The following is a 26,650-nucleotide window of genomic DNA, read 5'->3' on the forward strand; positions in this document are numbered from 1 at the left end:
TTGTCATAAACACACAAAACCACCTTCATAACCGCACGGCACGCAGAAGGGGAACATCGAGAGACCTGGTTCACCCAATGTGAAACAGCCAAGACTTCCTGTGCCACAGACAAAGACTGCGCTGGACCCAGGAGCAACCGTCACATGTACGAGGCAGAGGAGTCACTCCCCGCCTCCCCCTTTCGCAGGGTAATACTGAGACGGCAGAGTGTCGCACCGAACCAATCCCATCAGCCCGAGGGTGTCCCCTGCCAATCACAGCAGTCGGCAGGCTGATGGAAAGCTGCCACAACCAATCGGGCTTTATTGCCGCCCACTGTTTGTCTGCGTCTTTACCTGAAGCAGGAAAGTTTTAAAATGAGCGGGTGGCTTCGGAGGCTCACAGTTACCGGTGTAGTTATACCAGATTTGTCCCGATAGAGGCAACATCAAGCAGACAAACAAGCCATTCAAATACAACCGTTTAAAAACAGCACTTATCCCTCAAAGCAACTTTGAGGCGTATGAGTGGGCGAGCGGGGCGAGGGTCGGGGGTCGGGGGGGGAGCGGGGCGAGGGTCGGGGGGGGAGCGGGGCGAGGGTCGGGGGGGGAGCGGGGCGAGGGTCGGGGGGGGAGCGGGGCGAGGGTCGGGGGGGGAGCGGGGCGAGGGTCGGGGGGGGAGCGGGGCGAGGGTCGGGGGGGGAGCGGGGCGAGGGTCGGGGGGGGAGCGGGGCGAGGGTCGGGGGGGGAGCGGGGCGAGGGTCGGGGGGGGAGCGGGGCGAGGGTCGGGGGGGGAGCGGGGCGAGGGTCGGGGGGGGAGCGGGGCGAGGGTCGGGGGGGGAGCGGGGCGAGGGTCGGGGGGGGAGCGGGGCGAGGGTCGGGGGGGGAGCGGGGCGAGGGTCGGGGGGGGAGCGGGGCGAGGGTCGGGGGGGGAGCGGGGCGAGGGTCGGGGGGGGAGCGGGGCGAGGGTCGGGGGGGGAGCGGGGCGAGGGTCGGGGGGGGAGCGGGGCGAGGGTCGGGGGGGGAGCGGGGCGAGGGTCGGGGGGGGAGCGGGGCGAGGGTCGGGGGGGGAGCGGGGCGAGGGTCGGGGGGGGAGCGGGGCGAGGGTCGGGGGGGGAGCGGGGCGAGGGTCGGGGGGGGAGCGGGGCGAGGGTCGGGGGGGGAGCGGGGCGAGGGTCGGGGGGGGAGCGGGGCGAGGGTCGGGGGGGGAGCGGGGCGAGGGTCGGGGGGGGAGCGGGGCGAGGGTCGGGGGGGGAGCGGGGCGAGGGTCGGGGGGGGAGCGGGGCGAGGGTCGGGGGGGGAGCGGGGCGAGGGTCGGGGGGGGAGCGGGGCGAGGGTCGGGGGGGGAGCGGGGCGAGGGTCGGGGGGGGAGCGGGGCGAGGGTCGGGGGGGGAGCGGGGCGAGGGTCGGGGGGGGAGCGGGGCGAGGGTCGGGGGGGGAGCGGGGCGAGGGTCGGGGGGGGAGCGGGGCGAGGGTCGGGGGGGGAGCGGGGCGAGGGTCGGGGGGGGAGCGGGGCGAGGGTCGGGGGGGGAGCGGGGCGAGGGTCGGGGGGGGAGCGGGGCGAGGGTCGGGGGGGGAGCGGGGCGAGGGTCGGGGGGGGAGCGGGGCGAGGGTCGGGGGGGGAGCGGGGCGAGGGTCGGGGGGGGAGCGGGGCGAGGGTCGGGGGGGGAGCGGGGCGAGGGTCGGGGGGGGAGCGGGGCGAGGGTCGGGGGGGGAGCGGGGCGAGGGTCGGGGGGGGAGCGGGGCGAGGGTCGGGGGGGGAGCGGGGCGAGGGTCGGGGGGGGAGCGGGGCGAGGGTCGGGGGGGGAGCGGGGCGAGGGTCGGGGGGGGGAGCGGGGCGAGGGTCGGGGGGGGGAGCGGGGCGAGGGTCGGGGGGGGGAGCGGGGCGAGGGTCGGGGGGGGGAGCGGGGCGAGGGTCGGGGGGGGGAGCGGGGCGAGGGTCGGGGGGGGGAGCGGGGCGAGGGTCGGGGGGGGGAGCGGGGCGAGGGTCGGGGGGGGAGCGGGGCGAGGGTCGGGGGGGGAGCGGGGCGAGGGTCGGGGGGGGGAGCGGGGCGAGGGTCGGGGGGGAGCGGGGCGAGGGTCGGGGGGGGAGCGGGGCGAGGGTCGGGAGGGGAGCGGGGCGAGGGTCGGGGGGGAGCGGGGCGAGGTCATACACTCACCTCCCCGTTTGCTTGGTGCAGTTTGGTGAGTTTTTCTCCGTGTTGGAACTGTACATTTGCCACACTCTCGGGTTCGGGAGACGGACTGCAAAATTAAAAAGACAAAAATATTTCAGGAGATCACTGAGCAGCCATCGCCAGCCAAGGGAGGTAGAATCCAGACCGTCACCCCAGTCACCTTGTCAATTTTTATTTCAGCAACCCGTTGCCCACCTTTATTTAAAGTCCGGCTGCCCAGCTCCGCAGATTTTGACAGCTGAAATCCCCCCCTTAACCGCCTCTGCTCCAAGGAGAAGAACCCCAGCTTCTCCCATCTCTCCATTTAACTGAAGTCCCTCCTCCCTGGAATCATTCTGGTAAATCTCCTCTGCTCCCTCTCCAAGGCCTTGGTATCCTTCGGAGATTGCGGTGCCCAGACGTAAGGGTTAGGGGACGAAGGCGGGAAGGTGGAGTTGAGATACAGATCAGCCATGATGGTATTGAACAGGCTCGAGGGGCTGAATGGCCTCCTCCTGTTCCTGTGTGGCCTCACATCTCCAGAACCTGGACCCAACCTGACAGCCCAAGTTGGAAGAAGCGCGAGGCAACTTGGTGCAGAGATAGAATCACGATCGAGGTCGCGGTGAAATTAAATCTCGGCCTTTAGTCACAGTACACCATGGTGAAAAATAAATTCTCGGCTACCTGGGAGCGGAGGGCGAATGCAGGTCACACCTGTCTCTCCAGAGTTGAACCATGTCAGATTTCTCCAGGAGCTGGTTGTCTGTCAGTGAAAAGGAAACACAACAGGCATGAGTTCTGGAGTACAGGAGTTAAACAGAGGCCCCGTCTGCTCTCTCAGGTGGATATAAAAGATCCCACGGCCACTATTTCGAAGAAGAGCAGTGGGAGTTCTCCCCAGTGTCCTGGGGCCAATATTTATCCCTCAATCAACATCACTAAAAACAGATTATCTGGGTCATTATCACATTGCTATGTGTGGGAGCTTGCTGTGCACAAATTGGCTGCTGCGTTTCCCACATTACAACAGTGACTACACTTCAAAAGTACTTCATTGTCTGTCATCATCACCAGAGGCAGTCTCTCGGAATCGAGGAAGACTTGCTCCCACTCTAAAAGTGAGTTCTCAGGTGACTGAACAGTCCAATACAGGAATTACAGTCTCTGTCACAGGTGGGACAGACAGTGGTTGAGGGAAAGGGTGGGTGGGGAGTCTGGTTTGCCGCGCGCTCATTCCGCTGCCTGCGCTTGCTTTCTGCACGCTCTCGGCGACGAGACTCGAGGTGCTCAGGGCCCTCCCGGATGCTCTTCCCCCACTTAGGGCGGTCTTTAGCCAGGGACTCCCAGGTGTCGGTGGGAATGTTGCATTTTATCAGGGAGGCTTTGAGGGTGTCCTTGTAACGTTTCCTCTGCCCACCTGGGGGCTCGCTTGCCTGTAAAGCACTTTGGGACGTCCTGAGGTTGTTAAAGGCATTATAACAATGCAAGTCTTTCCATCTTTCGCCACTTTTTCAGCTGCTGTTTGCCTCTGGTGAGGCTTGAAACAATTAAAGGAATAAAGAAAATGAAAGAAAGAGTTTAGTTGGCATTGCAAAGTACTTACAGCCCAGGAACAGCCCATTGGGCTCCAGCGCTCCGTGCCGGGGTTTATGCTCCACACCAGGCCCCTCCCACCCCTCTCCATCTCACCCCATCACCATATCCCTCTATTCCTTTCTCCCTCATGTGTTTATCCAGCTCCCCCTTAAATACATCGATACTATTCGCCTCAACCCCTCCCTGTGGCAGCGAGTTCCACATTCTCACCCCTCTCTGGGTAAAGAAGTTTCTCCTGAATTTATTAGTAACTGTCTTATATTTATATAGCGCCTTTCATGACCTCAGGACAGGTTTTGCTTGTGTTCAGTTCCATTCACATCTCCTCCGCAGGAGCAGGAGGAGCCCATACGACTGGACAGATAAGAATGGAACCAGGCGAGTGCAGCCCCACCCAGGTGGAGAGCTGTTGGAGGAGAATAGCGTGGTTAACCGTGTCAAAAGCTGCAGACATGGTCACAAAGGAACAGGTGGAGGCCATTCGGCCACTCAAGCTTGTTCCGCCATTCAAAGCGATCATGGCTGATCTGTGACCGAACTCCACCCACCAGCCTTTGGCCCGTATCCCTGAATACCATTGGTTAGCCGAAGTCTATCAATCTCAGATTTAAAATTAACAATTGACCTCCAGCACCAATTGCCGTTTGAGGAAGAGAGTTCCAAACTTCTACCGCCCTTTGTGTGTAGAAGTGTTTCCTAATTTCACTCCTGAAAGTTCTGGCTCTAATGTTTAGACTGTGCGCTTGTCCCAGATTCCCCAACCAGCGGGAAAAGTGTCTCTCTATCTACTCTATCAGTATCCACTTGATAATGAAGCACCCTATGCCAGTCTATAGCATAGAAACATAGAAACATAGAAAATAGGTGCAGGAGTAGGCCATTCGGCCCTTCGAGCCCGCAACACCATTCAATAAGATCATGGCTGATCATTCACCTCAGTACCCCTTTCCTGCTTTCGCTCCATACCCCTTGATCCCTTTAGCCGTAAGGGCCACATCTAATTCCCTCTTGAATATATCCAATGAACTGGCATCAAAGCTCTCTGCGGTAGGGAATTCCACAGGTTAACAATTCTCTGAGTGAAGACGTTTCTCCTCATCTCAGTCCGAAATGGCCTACTCCTCATCCTTAGACCGTGTCCCCTGGTTCTGGACTTCCCCAACATCGGGAACACTCTTCCTGCATCCAACCTGTCCAGTCCCATCTGAATTTTATACGTGTCTATGAGATCCCCTCTCATCCCCCTAAACTCCAGTGAATACAGGCCCAGTCGATTCAGTCTCTCCTCATATGTCAGTCCTGCCATCCTGGGAATTAGTCTAGTGAACCTTCGCTGCACTCCCTCAATAGCAAGAACTTCTTTCCTCATATTAGGAGACCAAAATTGAACACAATATTCCAGGTGAGGCCTCACTAAAGATTCTGTACAACTACAGTAAGACCTCCCTGCTCCGATACTCAAATCTCCTAACTATGAAGGCTAACATAACATTTGCCTTCTTCACCGCCTGCATGTCAACTTTCAATGACTGATGAACCATGACATCCAGGTCTCTTTGCACCTCCCCTTTTCCTAATTTGCCGCCATTCAGATAATATTCTGTCTTCATGTTTTTGCCACCAAAGTGGTAAACCTCACATTTATCCACATTATACTGCATCTGCCATGCGTTTGCCCACTCACCTAACCTGTCCAAGTCACCCTGCAGCCTCTTAGCGTCCTCCTCACAGCTCACACTGCCACCCAGCTTAGTGTCATCTGCAAACTTGGAGATATTACACTCAATTCCTTCATCTCAATCATTAATGTACATTGTAAATAGCTGGGGTCCCAGCACTGAGCCCTGCGGCACCCCACTAGTCACTGCCTGCCATTCTGAAAAGGACCCGTTTATCCCGGCTCTCTGCTTCCTGTCTGTCAACCAGTTCTCTATCCACGTCAGTACATTACCCCCAATACCATGTGCTTTAATTTTGCACACCAATCTCTTGTATGGGACCTTGTCAAAAGTCTTTTGAAAGTCCAAATACACTACATGCACTGGTTCTCCCTTGTCCACTCTACCAGTTACACCCTCAAAAAACTCTAGAAGATTTGTCAAGCATGATTTCCCTTTCATAAATCCATGCTGACTTGGACCGATCCTGTCACTGCTTTCCAAATGTGCTGCTATTTCATCTTTAATAATTGATTCCAACATTTTCCCCACTACTGATGTCAGGCTAACCGGTCTATAATTACCCGCTTTCTCTCTCTGTCCCTTTTTAAAAAGTGGTGTTACATTAGCTACCCTCCAGTCCATAGGAACGGATCCAGAGTCGATAGAGTGTTGGAAAATGATCACCAATGCATCCACTATTTCTATGGCCACTTCCTTAAGTACTCTGGGATGCAGACTATCAGGCCCTGGGGATTTATCGGCCTTCAATCCCATCAATTTCTCCAACAAAATTTCCCGCCTAATAAGGATATCCTTCAGTTCCTCCTTTTCACGAGACCCTCGGTCCCCTATTATTTCTGGAAGATTATTTGTGTCTTCCTTCGTGAAAACAGAATCAAAGTATTTGTTTAACTGGTCCGCCATTTCTTTGTTTCCCCACTATAAATTCACATGAATCTGACTGCAAGGGACCTACGTTTGTCTTCACTAATCTTTTTCTCTTCACATATCTATAGAAGCTTTTGCAGTCAGTTTTTATGCTCCCAGCAAGCTTCCTCTCATACTATATTTTCCCCCTCCTAATTAAACCCTTTGTCCTTCTCCGCTGAATTATAAAATTCTCCCAGTCCTCAGGTTTGCTGCTTTTTCTGGCCAATTTATATGCCTCTTCCTTGGATTTAAAAAAAAAGGTTAGTAAAGACAAACGTAGGTCCCCTGCAGTCAGAATCAGGGGAAGTCATAACGGGGAACAAAGAAATGGCAGACCAATTGAACAAGTACTTTGGTTCAGTATTCACTAAGGAGGACACAAACAACCTTCAGGATATAAAAGGGGTCAGAGGGTCTACTAAGGAGGAGGAACTGAGGGAAATCTTTATTAGTCGGGAAATTGTGTTGGGGAAATTGATGGGATTGAAGGCCGATAAATCCCCAGGGCCTGATGGACTGCATCCAAGAGTACTTAAGGAGGTGGCCTTGGAAATAGCGGATGCATTGACAGTCATTTTCCAACATTCCATTGACTCTGGATCAGTTCCTATCGAGTGGAGGGTAGCCAATGTAACCCCACTTTTTAAAAAAAGGAGGGAGAGAGAAAACAGGGAATTATAGACCGGTCAGCCTGACCTCAGTAGTGGGTAAAATGATGGAATCAATTATTAAGAATGTCATAGCAGCGCATTTGGAAAGAGGTGACATGATAGGTCCAAGTCAGCATGGATTTGTGAAAGGGAAATCATGCTTGACAAATCTTCTGGAATTTTTTGAGGATGTTTCCAGTAAAGTGTACAAAGGAGAACCAGTTGATGTGGTATATTTGGACTTTCAGAAGGCTTTCGACAAGGTCCCACACAAGAGATTAATGTGCAAAGTTGAAGCACATGGGATTGGGGGTAGTGTGCTGACATGGATTGAGAACTGGTTGTCAGACAGGAAGCAAAGAGTAGGAGTAAATGGGGACTTTTCAGAATGGCAGGCAGTGACTCGTGGGGTACCGCAAGGTTCTGTGCTGGGGCCCCAGCTGTTTACATTGTACAGTAATGATTTGGACGAGGGGATTAAATTAGTATCTCCAAATTTGCAGATGACACTAAGTTGGGTGGCAGTGTGAGCTGCGAGGAGGATGCTATGAGGCTGCAGAGTGACTTGGATAGGTTAGGTGAGTGGGCAAATGCATGGCAGATGAAGTATAATGTGGATAAATGTGAGGTTATCCACTTTGGTGGTAAAAACAGAGAGACAGACTATTATCTGAATGGTGACAGATTAGGAAAAGGGAAGGTGCAACGAGACCTGGGTGTCATGGTACATCAGTCATTGAAGGTTGGCATGCAGATACAGCAGGCGGTTAAGAAAGCAAATGGCATGTTGGCCTTCATAGCGAGGGGATTTGAGTACAGGGGCAGGGAGGTGTTGCTACAGTTGTACAGGGCCTTGGTGAGGCCACACCTGGAGTATTGTGTACAGTTTTGGTCTCCTAACTTGAGGAAGGACATTCTTTCTATTGAGAGAGTGCAGCAAAGATTCACCAGACTGATTCCCAGGATGGTGGGACTGACCTATCAAGAAAGACTGGATCAACTGGGCTTGTATTCACTGGAGTTCAGAAGAATGAGAGGGGACCTCATAGAAACGTTTAAAATTCTGACGGGTTTAGACAGGTTAGATGCAGGAAGAATGTTCCCGATGTTGGGGAAGTCCAGAACCAGGGGTCACAGTCTGAGGATAAGGGGTAAGCCATTTCGGACCGAGATGAGGAGAAACTTCTTCACCCAGAGAGTGGTGAACCTGTGGAATTCTCTACCACAGAAAGTAGTTGAGGCCAATTCACTAAATATATTCAAAAGGGAGTTAGATGAAGTCCTTACTACTCGGGGGATCAAGGGGTATGGCGAGAAAGCAGGAAGGGGGCACTGAAGTTTCATGTTCAGCCATGAACTCATTAAATGGCGGTGCAGGCTAGAAGGGCTGAATGGCCTGCTCCTGCACCTATTTTCTATATTTTTCTATGTTTAACACTATCCTTAATTTCCCTTGTTAGTCACGGTTGAGCCACCTTCCCATTTTATTTTTACTCCAGAGAGGGATGTACAATTGTTGAAGTTCATCCATGTGATCTTTAAATGTTTGCCATTGCCTATCCACCGTCAACCCTTTAAGTATCACTCCCCAGTCCAATCTAGCCAATTCACGTCTCGTATCATTAAGTTACCTTTCCTTAAGTTCAGGACCTTAGTCTCTGAATTAATTGTGTCACTCTCCGTCTTAATAAAAGACAACAAGATTGCTAATTAGTCCTTTCTCATTAGTCCTTTCTTATAGCATGACCAATGAGCGGACAAGTAGCATTCCTGCCACGCAAGTCCCAGACAATGACCATCGGCAACAAGTAAAGGCCCAACCATGACCGACAATGTCACTGCACGATCAGCATCCTGTAGGTGACCATCGACCAGATGCTTAGCTGGACCGGCTATATCCCCCAGACCCTGGCAAGTAAATAAATAGTTTGTCTCATGACCTGTCACAGCCTCTCGACTAAGAGAGCCTCATAACAGAAGATAAGTTAAGAACATAAGAATTAGGAGCAGGAGTCGGCCATTCGGCCCCTCCGCCATTCAATAAGATCACAGCTGATCTTCGACCTCAACTCCACTTTCCCGCCCAATCCCCATATCCCTCGATTTCCCGAGAGCCCAAAAATCTATCGACCCCAATGTAATGTTAAACTTGTATAGAGCCTGGTCAACACCTCTGCTCCATATATGATTAAAAAATGGATCTGGAGACTCTGGCGAAGGTGTAAAAAAAAGATTCACTGGAATGATACCAGAACGGAGGGGTTATACCCATCGGGAAAGACTGAACTGGCTAGGTCTCCTTTCTCTAGAAAGGAGAAGGCTGAGGGGGTGGCCTGATAGAGGTCTGTAAGACAATGAAGGGGTTCAATAGGGTAGACGTAGAGAAGATGTTTCCGATTGTGGGGGAGACCAGAACTGAGGGGCCATCAATATAAGACAGTCACTGATAAATCCAATGGGGAAGTCAGGAGAAACTTCTTCACCCAGAGAGGGGTGAGAATGTGGAACTCGCTGCCACAGGGAGGGGTTGAGGCAAATAGTATCGATGCATTTAAGGGGAGGCTGGATAAACACATGAGGGAGAAAGGAATAGAAGGATATGGTGATGGGGTGAGATGGAGAGGGGTGGGAGGGGGCTGGTGTGGAGCATAAACCCCGGCACGGAGCGCTGGGGCCCAATGATCGGTTTCTGTGCTGTAATATCCAGAGGGCTCGCGAGGAGTGTGATGGAATACTCACCATTCACCTGGATGGGAACATAAGAACATAAGAAATAGGAGCAGAGTCGGCCATTTGACCCCTCGAGCCTGCTCCGCCATTCAATAAGATCATGGCTGATCTGATCATGGACTCAGTTCCACTTCCCTGCCCGCTCCCCATAACTCTTCACTCCCTTATCGCTCAAAAATCTGTCTATCTCCGCCTTAAATATATTCAATGACCCAGCCTCCACAGCTCTCTGAGGCAGAGAATTCCACAGATTTACAACCCTCAGAAGAAATTCCTCCTCATCTCAGTTTTAAATGGGTGGCTCCTTATTATAAGACTAGTTTTAGTTTCCCCTATGAGTGGAAATATCCTCTCTGCATCCACCTTGTCGAGCCCCTCATTATCTTATAAGTTTCAATAAGATCACCTCTCATTCTTCTGATCTCCAGTTAGTATAGACCCAACTGTTATATATGTAAACTTGTATTTACTCTGCACAGCCATCAGAGGGCTCATCCCCAGGAGTCCCAAGGGATCCCATAATCCCTTGGGAGCACAAGTACTTAAGGAGGCTTCACAGGTTGGAGAGGCACTCTGGAGACCTGCAATAAAAGTGCAGTGACCATAATATGGTGGAATTCTGCATTAGGATGGAGAATGAAACAGTTAATTCAGAGACCATGGTCCAGAACTTAAAGAAGGGTAACTTTGAAGGTATGAGGCGTGAATTGGCTAGGATTGGCGAATGATACTTAAGGGGTTGACTGTGGATGGGCAATGGCAGACATTTAGAGACTGCATGGATGAATTACAACAATTGTACATCCCTGTCTGGCGTAAAAATAAAAAAGGGAAGGTGGCTCAACCGTGGCTATCTAGGGAAATCAGGGATAGTATTAAAGCCAAGGGAATGGCATACACATTGGCCAGAAATAGCAGCGAACCCGGGGACTGGGAGAAATTTAGAACTCAGCAGAGGAGGACAAAGGGTTTGATTAGGGCAAGGAAAATGGAGTACGAGAAGAAGCTTGCAGGGAACATTAAGGCGGATTGCAAAAGTTTCTATCGGTATGTAAAGAGAAAAAGGTTAGTAAAGACAAACGTAGGTCCCCTGCAGTCAGAATCAGGGGACGTCATAACGGGGAACAAAGAAATGGCAGACCAATTGAACAAGTACTTTGGTTCGGTATTCACTAAGGAGGACACTAACAACCTTCCGGATATAAAAGGGGTCGGAGGGTCTAGTAAGGAGGAGGAACTGAGGGAAATTGTGTTGGGGAAATTGATGGGATTGAAGGCCGATAAATCCCTAGGGCCTGATGGACTGCATCCAAGAGTACTTAAGGAGGTGGCCTTGGAAATAGCGGATGCATTGACAGTCATTTTCCAACATTCCATTGACTCTGGATCAGTTCCTATCAAGTGGAGGGTAGCCAATGTAACCCCACTTTTTAAAAAAGGAGGAAGAGAGAAAACAGGGAATTATAGACCGGTCAGCCTGACCTCAGTAGTGGGTAAAATGATGGAATCAATTATTAAGGATGTCATAGCAGCGCATTTGGAAAATGGTGACATGATAGGTCCAGGTCAGCATGGATTTGTGAAAGGGAAATCATGCTTGACAAATCTTCTGGAATTTTTTGAGGATGTTTCCAGTAAAGTGTACAAAGGAGAACCAGTTGATGTGGTATATTTGGACTTTCAGAAGGCTTTCGACAAGGTCCCACACAAGAGATTAATATGCAAAGTTAAAGCACATGGGATTGGGGTAGTGTGCTGACATGGATTGTGAACTGGTTGTCAGACAGGAAGCAAAGAGTAGGAGTAAATGGGGACTTTTCAGAATGGCAGGCAGTGACTCGTGGGGTACCGCAAGTTTCTGTGCTGGGGCCCCAGCTGTTTACATTGTACATTAATGATTTAGACGAGGGGATTAAATGTAGTATCTCCAAATTTGCGGATGACACTAAGTTGGGTGGCAGTGTGAGCTGCGAGGAGGATGCTATGAGGCTGCAGAGTGACTTGGATAGGTTAGGTGAGTGGGCAAATGCATAGCAGATGAAGTATAATGTGGATAAATGTGAGGTTATCCACTTTGGTGGTAAAAACAGAGAGAAAGACTATTATCTGAATGGTGACAGATTAGGAAAAGGGAAGGTGCAACGAGACCTGGGTGTCATGGTACATCAGTCATTGAAGGTTGGCATGCAGGTACAGCAGGCGGTTAAGAAAGCAAATGGCATGTTGGCCTTCATAGCGAGGGGATTTGAGTACAGGGGCAGGGAGGTGTTGCTACAGTTGTACAGGGCCTTGGTGAGGCCACACCTGGAGTATTGTGTACAGTTTTGGTCTCCTAACTTGAGGAAGGACATTCTTGCTATTGAGGGAGTGCAGCGAAGATTCACCAGACTGCTTCCCGGGATGGTGGGACTGACCTATCAAGAAAGACTGGATCAACTGGGCTTGTATTCACTGGAGTTCAGAAGAATGAGAGGGGACCTCATAGAAACGTTTAAAATTCTGACGGGTTTAGACAGGTTAGATGCAGGAAGAATGTTCCCAATGTTGGGGAAGTCCAGAACCAGGGGTCACAGTCTGAGGATAAGGGGTAAGCCATTTAGGACCGAGATGAGGAGAAACTTCTTCACCCAGAGAGTGGTGAACCTGTGGAATTCTCTACCACAGAAAGTAGTTGAGGCCAATTCACTAAATATATTCAAAAGGGAGTTAGATGAAGTCCTTACTACTCGGGGGATCAAGGGGTATGGCGAGAAAGCAGGAAGGGGGTACTGAAGTTTCATGTTCAGCCATGAACTCATTGAATGGCGGTGCAGGCTAGAAGGGCTGAATGGCCTGCTCCTGCACCTATTTTCTATGTTTCTATGTTTCAATGTAAAAGACTAAGATCACACTTTACTTTGAGCTCACAGTATTTCTCCATACACAACACCAACCTATCATAAGTCAACCCCCTCATCTCTGGAATCAACCTAGTTAGTGAACCTTCTCTGAACAGCCTCCAATGCAAGTATATCCTTCCTTAAAAACGGAGACCAAAACTGTACGCAGTACTCAAGGTGTGGCCTCACCAATACCCTGTACAGTTGTAGCAGGACTTCTCTGCTTTTATATTCTATCCCCCTTGCAATAAAGGCCAACATTCCATTTGCCTTCCTGATCACTTGCTGTACCTGCACACAAACTGTTTGTGTTTCATGCACAAGGACCCCCAGGTCTCTCTGTACTGCAGTACTTTGCAATTTTTCTCCATTTAAATTAGAATTTGCTTTTCTATTATTTCTGCCAAAGTGGATAACCTCACATTTTCCCACATTATACTCCATCTGCCAATTGTTTGCCCACTCACTTAGCCTGTCTACATCCCTTTGCAGATTCTGTGTGTCCTCCTCACAATTTGCTTTCCCACCCATCTTTGTATCATCAGCAAACTTGGCTACATTATACTCGGTCCCTTCATCCAAGTCATTAATATAGATTGCAGCCACAACAATATTCAAGCAGCTCGATTCCATTCGGTACAGAGCAGTCACTTGTTCAGTGCCCAAGTCACTGGTCCCAACACTCACTCCCTCCACCACCGGCGCATCGTGGCTGCAGTGTGCACCATCTACAAGATGCACTGCAGCAACTTGCCAAAGTCATGACAAAAATCTAGCAATCTCAATGTGCTGTTAAATTTGTATAGAACCTCGGTTAGACCGCACTTGGAGCACGGTCCACATCACCCTCCCCTGAGACACCTATCACCGAGAAGGACAAGGGCAGCAGTGTCATCACCTCCAAATCACACACCAGCCCGACTCGGACATATATCGCCGTTCCTTCATCATCACTGGGTCAGAATCCTGGAATTCCCTGTCTACCTCCAACAATTTTAGTGTGGAGAGGTTGTAGAACTCACTATCACACGAAGTGGCTGGGGCAAATAGCATCGATGCATTATTGCAAAGTGCTGCAGTACAGAGGGACTGAGATGAGGAGAAACTTCTTCACTCAGAGAATTGTGAACCTGTGGAATTCTCTACCACAGAGAGTTGTTGATGCCAGTTCCTTCGATATATTCAAGAGGGAGTTAGATGTGGCCCTTACGGCTAAAGGGACCAAGGGGTCGGGAGAGAAAGCAGGAAAGGGGTACTGAAGTTGCGTGATCAGCCATGATCATATTGAATGGTGGTGCAGGCTCAAAGGGCCGAATGGCCTACTCCTGCACCTATTTCCTATGTTTTTATGACCTGGGGGTCCTTGTGCATGAAACACAAAAGGTTAGTATGCAGGTACAGCAAGTGATCAGGAAGGCAAATGGAATGTTGGCCTTTATTGCAAGGGGGATAGAGTATAAAAGCAGAGAAGTCCTGCTACAACTGTACAGGATATTGGTGAAGCCACACCTGGAGTACTGCGTACAGTTTTGGTCTCCGTATTTAAGGAAGGATATACTTGCATTGGAGGCAGTTCAGAGAAGGTTCATTAGGTTGATTCCGGAGATGAGGGGGTTGACTTATGAAGATAGGTTGAGTAAGTTGGGCCTCTACCTCATTGGAGTTCAGAAGGACGAGAGGTGTTGGCCCAGAATTTCCGACGTCCCGAATTTTCTACAGACCTGGGAAGACATCGGAAAAGCCAGTTTTCCCACGTGCAATGCACATGCGCTGAAAACCGGCTTTTCCGATCGGTCAAGCTGGAGCATGACAGATGATCTGCAAATCGGGAGCGAGGACATTTGGACGTGGAAGTTTGGGCTATTGACCCATATCTTGCACGGCAAATGTCCTCTAAACTCTTGCGCCTGAAAAAGCAGGCACATAGCCTACTGTTACAGGCGTAAGAGTTTAAAAACATACAAGAAACATGATTAAAATAAAAATTAAAAATCACATGCATGTTAAAACCCTGCCCACAAAGATAATGTTATTTTAAACCCTAACCGTAACTTTGCTTTTTAAAAAGTCCAGAATATTTTTTGCTTTAAAAAAACATGTGTAACATTTTTAATTTCTATTAGTTTATTGTGTGAGGTGTTTTTAAAATGTTTTATGTAGTGTTTGTGCGTTTTGGGCTTTTTCTCATTCATTGTAACAGGAGTTTTGTAACTTAGGAAACTTCTATTACAATGAATGAGAAAATACTTGCCTGTGATTGGGTTTCCAGGCCCACGTGACTCCTGCAGACGTGCATGTGCTACGATCGCAGGGAGAGGAGGCCTGTGGATTGGGAGTTCCAGCGGGAGCAGCAACTTCAGGCAAATGCGCATTTTATTTCTATTTATTGATTTGGCCGTGGGAAGCCCTCCTCGGAATTTCTGCCCCAATCTTATCGAAACGTATAAGTTAATGAGGGGGCTCGACAAGGTGGCTGCAGGGAGGATATTTCCCCACTCGTGGGGGAAACTAAAAGTAGGGGACATAGTCTCAGAATAAGGGGCCGCCCATTTAAAACTGAGATGAGGAGGAATTTCTTCTCAGAGGGTTGTAAATCTGTGGAATTCTCTGCCCCAGAGAGCTGTGGAGGCTGGGTCATTGAGTATATTTAAGGCGGATTTAGACAGATTTTTGAGCAATAAGAGAGTGAAGGGTTATGGGGAGCGGGCAGGGAAGTGGAGCTGAGTCCATGATCGTATTGAATGGCGGAGCAGGCTCGAGGGGCCGTATGGCCTACTCCTGCTCCTATTTCTTATGTTCTTATGCATTTAAAGGGAAACTAGAAAAGTAAATGAGGGAGAAGGCCTCACCTGGAATATTGTGTTCAGTTTTGGTCTCCTAATCTGAGGAAGGACATTCTTGCTATTGAGGGAGTGCAGCAAAGGTTCACCAGACCGATTCCCGGGATGGCAGGACTGACATATGAGGAGAGACTGGATCGACTGGGCCTGTATTCAATGGAGTTCAGTAGGATGAGCGGGGATCTCATAGAAACATATAAAATTCTGACAGGATTGGACAGGTTAGATGCAGGAAGAATGTTCCCGATGTTGGGGAAGTCCAGAACCAGGGGTCACAGTCTAAGGATAAGGGGTAAGCCATTTAGGACCAAGATGAGGAGAAACTTCTTCACTCAGAGAGTTGCTAATTTGTGGAATTCTCTACCATAGAGAGTTGTTGAGGCCAGTTTGTTGGATATATTCAAGAGGGAGTTAGATATGGCCCTTACGGCTAAAGGGATCAATGGGTATGGAGAGAAAGTAGGAATGGGGTACTGAGGTGAATGATCAGCCATGATCTTATTGAATGGCGGTGCAGGCTCGAAGGGCCGAATGGCCTATTCCTGCACCTATTTTCAATGTTTCTATGGGGTGAGATGAAGAGGGGTGGGAGGAGGTTAGTGTGGAGCATAAAAACTGGCACGGAGTGGTTGGGCCCAATGGGCTGTTTCTGTGCTGTAAAAACAATGTGATATTATTTAATCACCACACGGACTGCAGTGGTTCAAGGCGGCCCACCAGCAACTCCACAGGGCAGCTAGGGGCAATTAATATGTGACCTTGTCCACATTCCAGGAAAAAAAGTTTTAAATCACGTTAAATTTATTTGACCTCAAGTCTATGAGAACAGTGGGTGAGCGTACCATTAAACCATGTACAGTAGACACCTCAAGTCGCTGGAGAAATACCACCAGTGATGTCTCCGCAAGATTCTGCAAATCCCCTGGGAGGACAGACGCACAAACATTAGCCTCCTCGACCAGGCCAACATCCCCAGCATTGAAGCACTGACCACACTTGATCAGCTCCGCTGGGCGGGCCACATTGTTCGCATGCCAGACATGAGACTCCCAAAGCAAGCGCTCTATTCGGAACTCCTTCACGGCAAACGAGCCAAAGGTGGGCAGAGGAAACGTTACAGGAACACCATCAAAGCCTCCCTGATAAAATGCAACATCCCCACCGACACCTGGGAGTCCCTGGCCACAGACCGCCCGAAGTTGTGGAAGTGCATCCGGGAGGGCGCTGAGCACCTCGAGTATCGTCGCCGAGAGCATGCAGAAAGCAAGTGCAGGCAGCGGAAGGAGCGTGCAGCAAACCAGACTCCCAACCCACCCCTTCTCTCAACGACTATCTGTCCGACCTGTGACAGAGCCTGTTGTTCTCGTATTGGACTGTACAGTCACCTAAGAACTCATGCTAAGAGTGGAAGCAAGTCTTCCTCGATTCCGAGGGACTGCCTATGATGATGATGAAACTGACTTGTTCTAAACTTTTCCTCTAACCAAGCACATTGCCTCTAGCAACCTCGAGTCTCGCCGCTCAAACGATCTTGGCGAGGCTATAGAGCAAGAATCTCCAACTGCGCAGTACAAAATAAACTGATGTCGCCACATCACAGGAAAGATGTGATTGCACTGCAGGCGGCAGAGGAGATTTACGAGGATGTTGCCTGGACTGGAGAATTTTAGCTATGAGGACAGATTGGATAGGCTGGGGTTGTTTTCTTTGGAACAGAGGAGGCTGAAGGGAGACCTTATTGAGGTGTATAAAATTATGAGGGGCCTGGATAGAGCGGATGACACTAAGTTGGGTGGCAGTGTGAGCTGCGAGGAGGATGCTATGAGGCTGCAGAGCGACTTGGATAGGTTAGGTGAGTGGACAAATGCATGGCAGATGAAGTATAATGTGGATAAATGTGAGGTTATCCACTTTGGTGGTAAAAACAGAGAGACAGACTATTATCTGAATGGTGACAGATTAGGAAAAGGGGAGGTGCAACGAGACCTGGGTGTCATGGTACATCAGTCATTGAAGGTTGGCATGCAGGTACAGCAGGCGGTTAAGAAAGCAAATGGCATGTTGGCCTTCATAGCGAGGGGATTTTAGTACAGGGGCAGGGAGGTGTTACTACAGTTGTACAGGGCCTTGGTGAGGCCACACCTGGAGTATTGTGTACAGTTTTGGTCTCCTAACTTGAGGAAGGACATTCTTGCTATTGAGGGAGTGCAGCGAAGGTTCACCAGACTGATTCCCGGGATGGCAGGACTGACATATCAAGAAAGACTGGATCAACTGGGCTTGTATGCACTGGAGTTCAGAAGAATGATGGGGATCTCATAGAAACGTTTAAAATTCTGACGGGTTTAAGACAGGTTAAATGCAGAAAGAATGTTCCCAATGTTGGGGAAGTCCAGGACCGGGGGTCACAGTCTAAGGATAAGGGGTAAGCCATTTAGGACCGAGATGAGGAGAAACTTCTTCACCCAGAGAGTGGTGAACCTGTGGAATTCTCTACCACAGAAAGTAGTTGAGGCCAATTCACTAAATATATTCAAAAAGGAGTTAGATGTAGTCCTTACTACTAGGGGGATCAAGGGGTATGGTGAGAAAGCAGGAATGGGGTACTGAAGTTGCATGTTCAGCCATGAACTCATTGAATGCTAGAAGGGCCGAATGGCCTACTCCTGCACCTATTTTCTATGTTTCTATGCCCTGTTTAGCAGAGGGGTCAACAACCAGGGGGCATCAATTTAAAGTAATTGGGGGGAGGTTTAGAGGGGATTTGAGGTGAAATGTCTTCACCCAGAGGGAGGTGGGGGTCTGGAACTCACTGCCTGAAAGGGTGGTAGAGGCAGAAACCCTCACCACATTTAAGAAGTACTTGGATGTGCACCTGAAGTGCCGAAACCTACAGGGCTACGGACCGAGAGCTGGAAAGTGGGATTAGGTTGGATGGCTCTTTGTCGGCCGACGTGGACACAATGGGCCGAATGGCCTCCTCCTTTTGTGCTGTAAATTTCTGTGATTCTTGCACAAAGCAATTTGACACATGGGTTTGAAATGTTGCGTGCCAGCGCAACATTCTCAGAAAAAGTCCCACTGCCAGCCACGGAGCCAAGATCGAAATCTGGATCTCCCTGTGTGGGAAGTTACACATACAGACAGAGACCTATCACTCTCTCTGGCACAGCATGTTCCTGCAAGCAGCCCTCGGTTCAGTACTGTGCCCATATCAATAACCTCATTCCAAGCAAGGTAAACACCATCTGTATATCATCACACCCTGCGATATGTAACAGCCAATTGCTCACACTCATATTCTGCAGTTTAGGATTTATAGACATAACGAACTTGCATTTCTATAGCGCCTTTCACAGCCTCAGGACATCACTTTACAGCCAATGAAGTACTTTTTAAAGTGCAGTCACTGTTGTAATGCAGGAAACACGACAGTCAATTTGCGCACAGCAAGCTCCCACAAACAGCAATGTGATAATGAGCAGATAATCTGTTTTAGTGATGTTGATTGAGGGATAAATATTGGCCCCAGGACACCGGGGAGAATTCCCCTGCTCTTCTTTGAAATAGTGCCATGGGATCTTTTACATCCACCTGAGAGAGCAGACGGGGCCTCGGTTTAACGTCTCATCCGCAAGGCGGCACCTCCGACAGTGCGGCGCTCCCTCAGTACTGCCCCTCCGACAGTGCGCCGCTCCCTCAGCACTGCCCCTCCGACTGTGCGGCGCTCCCTCAGTACCGCCCCTCCGACAGTGCGCCGCTCCCTCAGCACTGCCCCTCCGACAGTGCGCCGCTCCCTCAGCACTGCCCCTCCGACAGTGCGCCGCTCCCTCAGCACTGCCCCTCCGACAGAGCGCCGCTCCCTCAGCACTGCCCCTCCGACAGTGCGCCGCTCCCTCAGCACTGCCCCTCCGACAGTGCGCCGCTCCCTCAGCATTGCCCCTCCGACAGTGCGCCGCTCCCTCAGCACTGCCCCTCCGACAGTGCACCGCTCCCTCAGCACTGCCCCTCCGACAGTGCGGCGCTCCCTCAGCACTGCCCCTCCGACAGTGCACCGCTCCCTCAGCACTGCCCCTCCGACAGTGCGCCGCTCTGACAGTGCTACACTTTGAGTGTCAGTCTGGATTTTGAACTCTAGTCCCTGGAGTGGGACTTGAACCCACAACCTTCTGACTCAGGAGGCGAGAGAGAGCTGCCCACTGAGCCATGGCTGACATGGGCAGCAGGCGCATGGGAACACCTCTCTCTCTCTCTCTCTCTTTGGCAGCTCCTCGGAGTCGAGGATGACTTATGGGAACACCACCACCTCCACATACCCCTCCGAGTCACACACCAGCCCGCCTTGGAAATATAATCGGCCGTTCCTTCATCGTCGCTGGGTCAAAACCCTGGAACTCCCTCCCTAACAGCACTGTGGGAGCACCTTCACCACACGGACTGCAGCGGTTCAAGAAGGCGGCTCACCACCACCTTCTCAAGGGGCAATTAGGGACACCCACACCCCCTGGAGCAATCACATTAAAAAAATATATATACAGAACCAAAGACAGCCGCCTCGAAAGCAAGCAAGTTGAAAAGCAATCGACTTTCACTGCAACCACCCCCTGCAAGATGTGACATTCTTTAGCAGTGACGTTTGGGTGAGCAGGATCACACACACAACACAAAACACAAAGGAGTGCAAATCCTGGGAAGTAGACTGGCTTTAAAAGCTGCCCAAGGTGTCAATCTGTCAATCTCAACTAACACTCTTTGAAAGACGAGCTGGCCCAACTTTGTAGCTGCAGGCAAGAGTCTTTACATTACACTGTGTGAGTTTAAAGGTGCGAGCGATTAGAGCGAAAGGCGAAAGAGCCCCAAAATGTTTCTCACAGGAGAGGATGAGAGCCTCGAAGTGTAGTTTCTGCAGCCGGTCCCGATGCTGGAGTTCCCTGGCAATATGTTTCCTCCAGCTCTCTGCTCCCTCAGTCGCCATGGTCCAAAGTGACAGAAAAAGATGTTACAGTGCCACTGACGTCACTGCGCGAGGGGAGGGAATCCCCAAGCAATCCACAACCCGGAAGTGCACAGAGCAAAGCTGCAATCTCTCTCTTTTGCAAAAACAGAAGCATGCTAAATTTACACACATATATGTATATGTGTATGATCCACATCATGTACAGGCTGCGAACCAGCACTGGACATATTTTGGCCACGTTGCCTGGGATGGGAGGGGTTTGCAAATCTTGGAATGTACCAAGTCTTAACAATCCACCCACAGGCTGAATGGTTGGTCTCTCATTTGCATTTGTTGTAAATCGAAAGTTGCCTGCTGAAGCTCTTTTAACCCTTGCCCTTCCTTGCACAACTCCCAAACATGTGCCTCCCACCTCCAACCCTCCATGGCAAGTGACATTGGCGCCCATCCAAACCCTTCCAAACACCTCCTCCTGGTGGGAGACAGGGAGAGATTCGCTGGGACATAAAAGAAAAGAAAGACTCACATTTCTATAGTGCCTTGCATGACCACCGGACGTCCCAAAGCGCTTTGCAGCCAATGAAGTACTTTTGGAGTGTGGTCACTGTTGTAATATGGGAAACACAGCAGTCAATTTGTGCACAGCAAGCTCCCACAAACAGCAATGTGATAATGACCCAGATAATCTGTTTTTTGTTACATTGATTGAGGGATAAATATTGGCCCCAGGACACCGGGGATGACTCCCTTGCTTTGAAAATAGTGCCGTGGGATCTTTTACGTTCTCTTGAGAGAGCAAACGGGGCCTCGGTTTAATGTCTCATCCAAAAGACAGTATCTACGACACTGCAGCGTACCCTCAGTACTGCCCCTCCAACAGTGCAGCACACACTCAGTACTGCCCCGCCGACAGTGGAGCACTGCCTCAGTACTGCCCCCTCGAACAATGCGTCGCTCCCTCAGTACTGCCCCTCCGACAGTGCGTCGCTCCCTCAGCACTGCCCCACTGACAGTGGAGCACTCCCTCAGCACTGCCCCTCCAACAGTGCAGCACTCCCTCAGTACAGCACTCCCTCAGTACTGCCCCTCCGTCAGTGCGGCGCTCCCTCAGTACTGCTCCTCCGACAGTGGAGCACTCCCTCAGCACTGCCCCTCCAACAGTGTAGCACTCCCTCAGTACTGCCCCTCCAACAGTGCAGCACTCCCTCAGTACTGCCCCTCCGTCAGTGCGGCACTCCCTCAGTACTGCCCCTCCGACAGTGCGGCGCTCCCTCAGTACTGCCCCTCCAACAGTGCAGCACTCCCTCAGTACTGCCCCTCCGTCAGTGGAGCACTCCCTCAGTACTGCCCCTCCGTCAGTGCGGCACTCCCTCAGTACTGCCCCTCCGACAGTGCAGCACTCCCTCAGTACTGCCCCTCCGACAGTGCAGCACTCCCTCAGTACTGCCCCTCTGTCAGTGCGGCACTCCCTCAGTACTGCCCCTCCGACAGTCGAGCACTCCCTCAGTACTGCCCCTCCGACAGTGCAGCACTCCCTCAGTACTGCCCCTCCGTCAGTGGAGCACTCCCTCAGTACTGCCCCTCCATCAGTGCGGCACTCCCTCAGTACTGCCCCTTCGACAGTGCAGCACTCCCTCAGTACTGCCCCTCCGTCAGTGCGGCACTCCCTCAGTACTGCCCCTCCGACAGTGCAGCACTCCGTCAGTACTGCCCCTCCGTCAGTGCGGCGCTCCCACAGTACTGCCCCTCCGTCAGTGGAGCACTCCCTCAGCACTGCACTGGGAGTGTCAGCCTAGATTCTTTGTGCTACAAGTTCCTGGAGTAGGACTTGAACCCACAACCTCCTGACTCAGAAGCAAGAGGTCTGCCCACTGAGCCACGGCTGACACATGAACAGGTATCGGGCCTATACCACCATTCAATGAAATCACGGCTAATCTGCGACCTAACTCCATATACCCACCTTTGGCCCATATTCCTTAACACCCTTTGGTTAACAGAAATCTATCAATCTACGATTTAAAATTAACAATTGACCCCCAGCATCAATTGCCGTTTGAGGAAGAGAGTTCCAAACTCCTACCACCCTTTGTGTGTAGAAGTGTTTCCTAATTTCACTCCTGAAAGATCTGGCTCTAATGTTTAGACTGTGCCCCTAGTCCCAGACTCCCCAACCAGCCTCTCTGTTCCCGTTAATATCCTGAAAACTTCGATCAGATCACCCCGCAACCTTCTAAATTCCCGGGAATACAGTTTGTGTAATCTCCCCTCGTAACTTAACCCTTGGAGTCCGGGTATCATTCTGGTAAACCCACTCTCTCCGAGGCCAATATATCCTCCCTAAGGTGTGGTGCCCAGAACTGCTCACAGTTCTCCAGGTGTGGGCTAACCAGGGTTTTGTACAGCTGCAGCATAACCTCTACCCCCTTGTATTCTAGTCCACTAGGTATAAAGGCCAGCATCCCATTCGAATGATATCAGGAACGAGATGTTCGCGTTATGATTATGTTTTTTTAGAAAGGGAAGAGTGCCTGGAGCAGAGAGGTTTGAGAGGATCTACAGAGAGGTACTGAAAATGATGATAGTCGATTGAAAGGTTATTTCCACCACTTACTGAAGGAATCGAATTTTACCGCACAGGAGGAGGCCCAGCGAGCCTGTGCCGGCTCTGTGACAGAGCGATCCAATCAGTCCCATTCCCCCTAGCCCCGCACATTTTTCCTTTTCATGTATATATCCAATTCACTTTTCCTCTCCTGCCGGCCTCCCATCTTCCAGCCTCAACAAACTTGAGCTCATCCAAAACTCGGCTGCCCCGTGTCCTAACTCGCACCAAGTCCCACTCACCCACCGCCCCCTGTGCTCGCTGACCGGTATCCTAACTCACACCAAGTCCCACTCACCCATCACCCCCTGTGCTCACTGCCCCGTGTTCTAACTCGCACCGTGTCCCGCTCACCCATCACCCGCTGTGCTCGCTGCCCCGTGTCCTAACTCGCACCAAGTCCCGCTCACCCATCACCCCCTGTGCTCGCTGCCCCGTGTCCTGACTCGCACCAAGTCCCGCTCACCCATCACCCGCTGTGCTCGCTGCCCTGTGTCCTAACTCACACCAAGTCCCACTCACCCATCACCCCCTGTGCTCACTGCCCCGTGTCCTAACTCGCACCGTGTCCCGCTCACCCATCACCCCCTGTACTCACTGCCCCGTGTCCTAACTCACACCGTGTCCCGCTCACCCATCACCCCCTGTGCTCGCTGACCCGTGTTCTAATTCGCACCAAGTCCCGCTCACCCATCACCCTCTGTGCTCGCTGCCCCGTGTCCTAACTTGCACCAAATCCCACTCACCCATCACCCCCTGTGCTCACTGCCCCATGTCCTAACTTGCAACAAGTCCCACTCACCCATCACCCCCTGTGCTCGCTGACCTACATTGGCTCCTGGTTAAGCAACGCCTTGATTTTAAAAATCTCATCCTTGTTTTCAAATCCCTCCATGTACTTGCCCCTCCCTATCTCTGTAATCTCCTCCAGCCTCACAACTCCTCTAATTCTGGCCTCTTGAACATCCCTGATTATAATCGCTCAACCATCGGTGGCCGTGCCTTCTGTTGCCTGGGCCCCAAGCTCTGAAACTCCCTCCCTAAACCTCTCCGCCTCTCAACTCCTTTAAGATGCTTTTTAAAATCTACCTCTCACCTGCCCTAATATCTCTTTATGTGGCTCGGTGTCACATCTTTGCGAATAATTGCTCCTGTGAAGCACCTTGGGATGTTTTACTACGTTAAAGGTGCTATATAAATACACGTTGTTGTGACAGTTGAATGTTCCCAGGGTTTTTGTTCTGCCAACGAACTCACTTCCAACGATATAATTTAACGAACGATATTTGGTGCGTGTTCACCATCAATGATGTAGAATCTGCAGGATTGGATTTCTTTATTGCTGCTGGGCCTTCCCAATCCCCTGCCAGTTGGACCAGATCGGTGGGCAGCACTCTCTCTCTCGCCTCTTGAGTCAGAAAGTTGTGGGTTCAAGTCCCGCTCCAGAGTCTTGAGCGCCGCACTGTCGGAGGGGCAGTACTGAGGGAGCGCTGCACTGTCGGAGGGGCAGTACTGAGGGAGCAACGCACTATCGGAGGGGCAGTACTGAGGGAGCAACGCACTGTCGGAGGGGCAGTACTGAGGGAACGTCGCACTGTCGGAGGGGCAGTACTGAGGGAGCACCGCACTGTCGGAGGGGCAGTACTGAGGGAGCGACGCACTGTCGGAAGGGCAGTGCTGAGGGAGCACCGCACTGTCGGAGGGGCAGTACTGAGGGAGCGCTGCACTATCAGAGAGTCAGTACTGAGGGAGTGCCGCACTGTCGGAGGGGCAGTACTGAGGGAGCACCGCACTGTCGGAGGGACAGTACTGAGGGAGCGCCGCACTGTCGGAGGGACAGTACTGAGGGAGTGCTGCACTGTCGGAGGGGCAGTACTGAGGGAGTGCTGCACTGTCGGAGGGGCGGTACTGAGGGAGCGCCGCACTGTTGGAGGGGCAGTATTTGGGAGTGCTGAACTGTCGGAGGGGCGGTACTGAGGGAGCGCCGCGCTGTCGGAGGAGCAGTACTGAGGGAGTGCCGCACTGTTGGAGGGGCAGTACTCAGGGAGTGCTGAACTGTTGGAGGGGCAGTACTCAGGGAGTGCTGCACTGTCGGAGGTGCAGTACTGAGGGAGTGCCGCACTGTCGGAGGGGCAGTACTGAGGGAGTGCCGCACTGTCGGAGGGGCAGTACTGAGGGAGCGCTGCACTGTTGGAGGGGCAGTACTCAGGGAGTGCTGCACTGTCGGAGGTGCCATCTTTCGGATGAGACATTAAACCGAGGCCCTGTCTGCATCTCTCAGGTGAACATAAAGCATCCCATGACACTATTACGAAGTTCTCCCCGGTGTCCTGGGGTGAATATTTATCCCTCAATCAACATCACTAAAACAGATTATCTGGTCATTATCACATTGCTGTTTGTGGGAGCTTGCTGTGCGCAAATTGGCTGCTGCGTTTCCTACATTACAACAGTGACTACACTCCAAAAAGTACTTCATTGGCTGTAAAGCGTTTTGAGACGTCCGGTGGTTGTGAAAGGCGCTATAGAAATGCAACTTCTTTAGCACAATAACAGAACCCAGAGCGGGTTACTGGCAGGACTGTAGGTCCGGGGCGAAGGCAGCAACCAACAAGGAAATACACGACGCAAGGGCCTGACGGAACCTTTGCTGCATGAATGGGTTCTCGGGACATTCCGGTCTCAGGTTGGGCCGGGACATTCCAGATAGTGAAGATTTAGAAATTAAAAAAGAAAGACTTGCATTTCTATAGCACCTGACATGACCTCAGGATGTCCCAGGGAAGTACTTTTTGTGAAGCGCCGTCAGTGTTGCAATGTGGGAAACGCAGCAGCCAATTTGTGCACAGCAAGCTCACACAACAGTAACGTGATAATGACCCAGATAATCTGTTTTAGTGACATTGATTGGAGGATAAATATTGTCCCCAGGGCACCGGGGCGAACTCCCGTGCTCTCGGTTCGGGTCTCTCGTTCAGTTTGATCCACCGTGGATCGGTCTTCCCCTCCAATGTGGTGGTGTGCGGGGCTTGCAGTTCGTCTGCACATTCGCTGCTGGTGTCCCATTGCTCCACAGACTTTGCACGCATGGTGTTTGGGGCGGCATTGTTGGGCTTGACGGTCGCCTCCGCTGCGCCAGCGGGGTGTTGATTGCCTCGCAGTCACGCTTGGTGGTGGACTCTGAGCCATCTGAGTTCGTGCAGGTGCAGGCGTGTGCGTTCTGCCATGTGCATTCCTGCCTGAAAACGACGTTACTTTGTGTGCAGTACTTGCCGATGCATCTTTACGCTGCCAAATTTGTTTGGCGTTATCGCTGGTGGACATGAATGCCTGGGCTATCGTTATGGCTTTGCTCAGGTTCGGTGTTTCAACAGGAAACGTTACAAGGACACCCTCAAAGCCTCCCTGATAAAGTACGACATCCCCACCGACACCTGGGAGTCCCTGGCCATAGACCGCCCTAAGTGGAGGAAGTGCATCCGAGAGGGCGCTGAGCACCTCGAGTCTCGTCGCCGAGTGCATGCAGAAATCAAGTGTAGGCAAACCAGGCTCCCTGCCCACCCTTTCCCTCAACGACTATCTGTCCCACCTGTGACAGAGACTGTGGTTCTCGTATTGGACTGTACAGCCACCTAAGAACTCATGCTAAGAGTGGAAGCAAGTC

At 51.5% G+C, this 26,650-nt stretch overlaps 1 protein-coding gene across 1 annotated transcript in view; it reads right to left on the reverse strand.

The window, feature by feature from the left end:
• The window catches only part of LOC139275301 (autophagy-related protein 16-like), a 91,943-nt gene extending 71,384 nt beyond the window's left edge, over nt 1-20,559 (reverse strand). Inside the window, exons 1-3 of the mRNA XM_070892577.1 lie at nt 20,297-20,559; nt 2,823-2,901; nt 2,139-2,223 (exon numbers count right to left, since the gene is read on the reverse strand). Coding sequence (XP_070748678.1) covers nt 2,139-2,223; nt 2,823-2,901; nt 20,297-20,399 — 267 coding nt within the window. The 5' untranslated portion in view covers nt 20,400-20,559. The remainder of the gene's footprint in view (nt 1-2,138; nt 2,224-2,822; nt 2,902-20,296) is intronic.
• Between the last annotated feature and the right edge of the window lie 6,091 nt (nt 20,560-26,650).

The sequence above is a fragment of the Pristiophorus japonicus genome, chromosome 10 (assembly GCF_044704955.1).
Source record: "Pristiophorus japonicus isolate sPriJap1 chromosome 10, sPriJap1.hap1, whole genome shotgun sequence".
Lineage (NCBI taxonomy): Eukaryota > Metazoa > Chordata > Chondrichthyes > Pristiophoridae > Pristiophorus > Pristiophorus japonicus.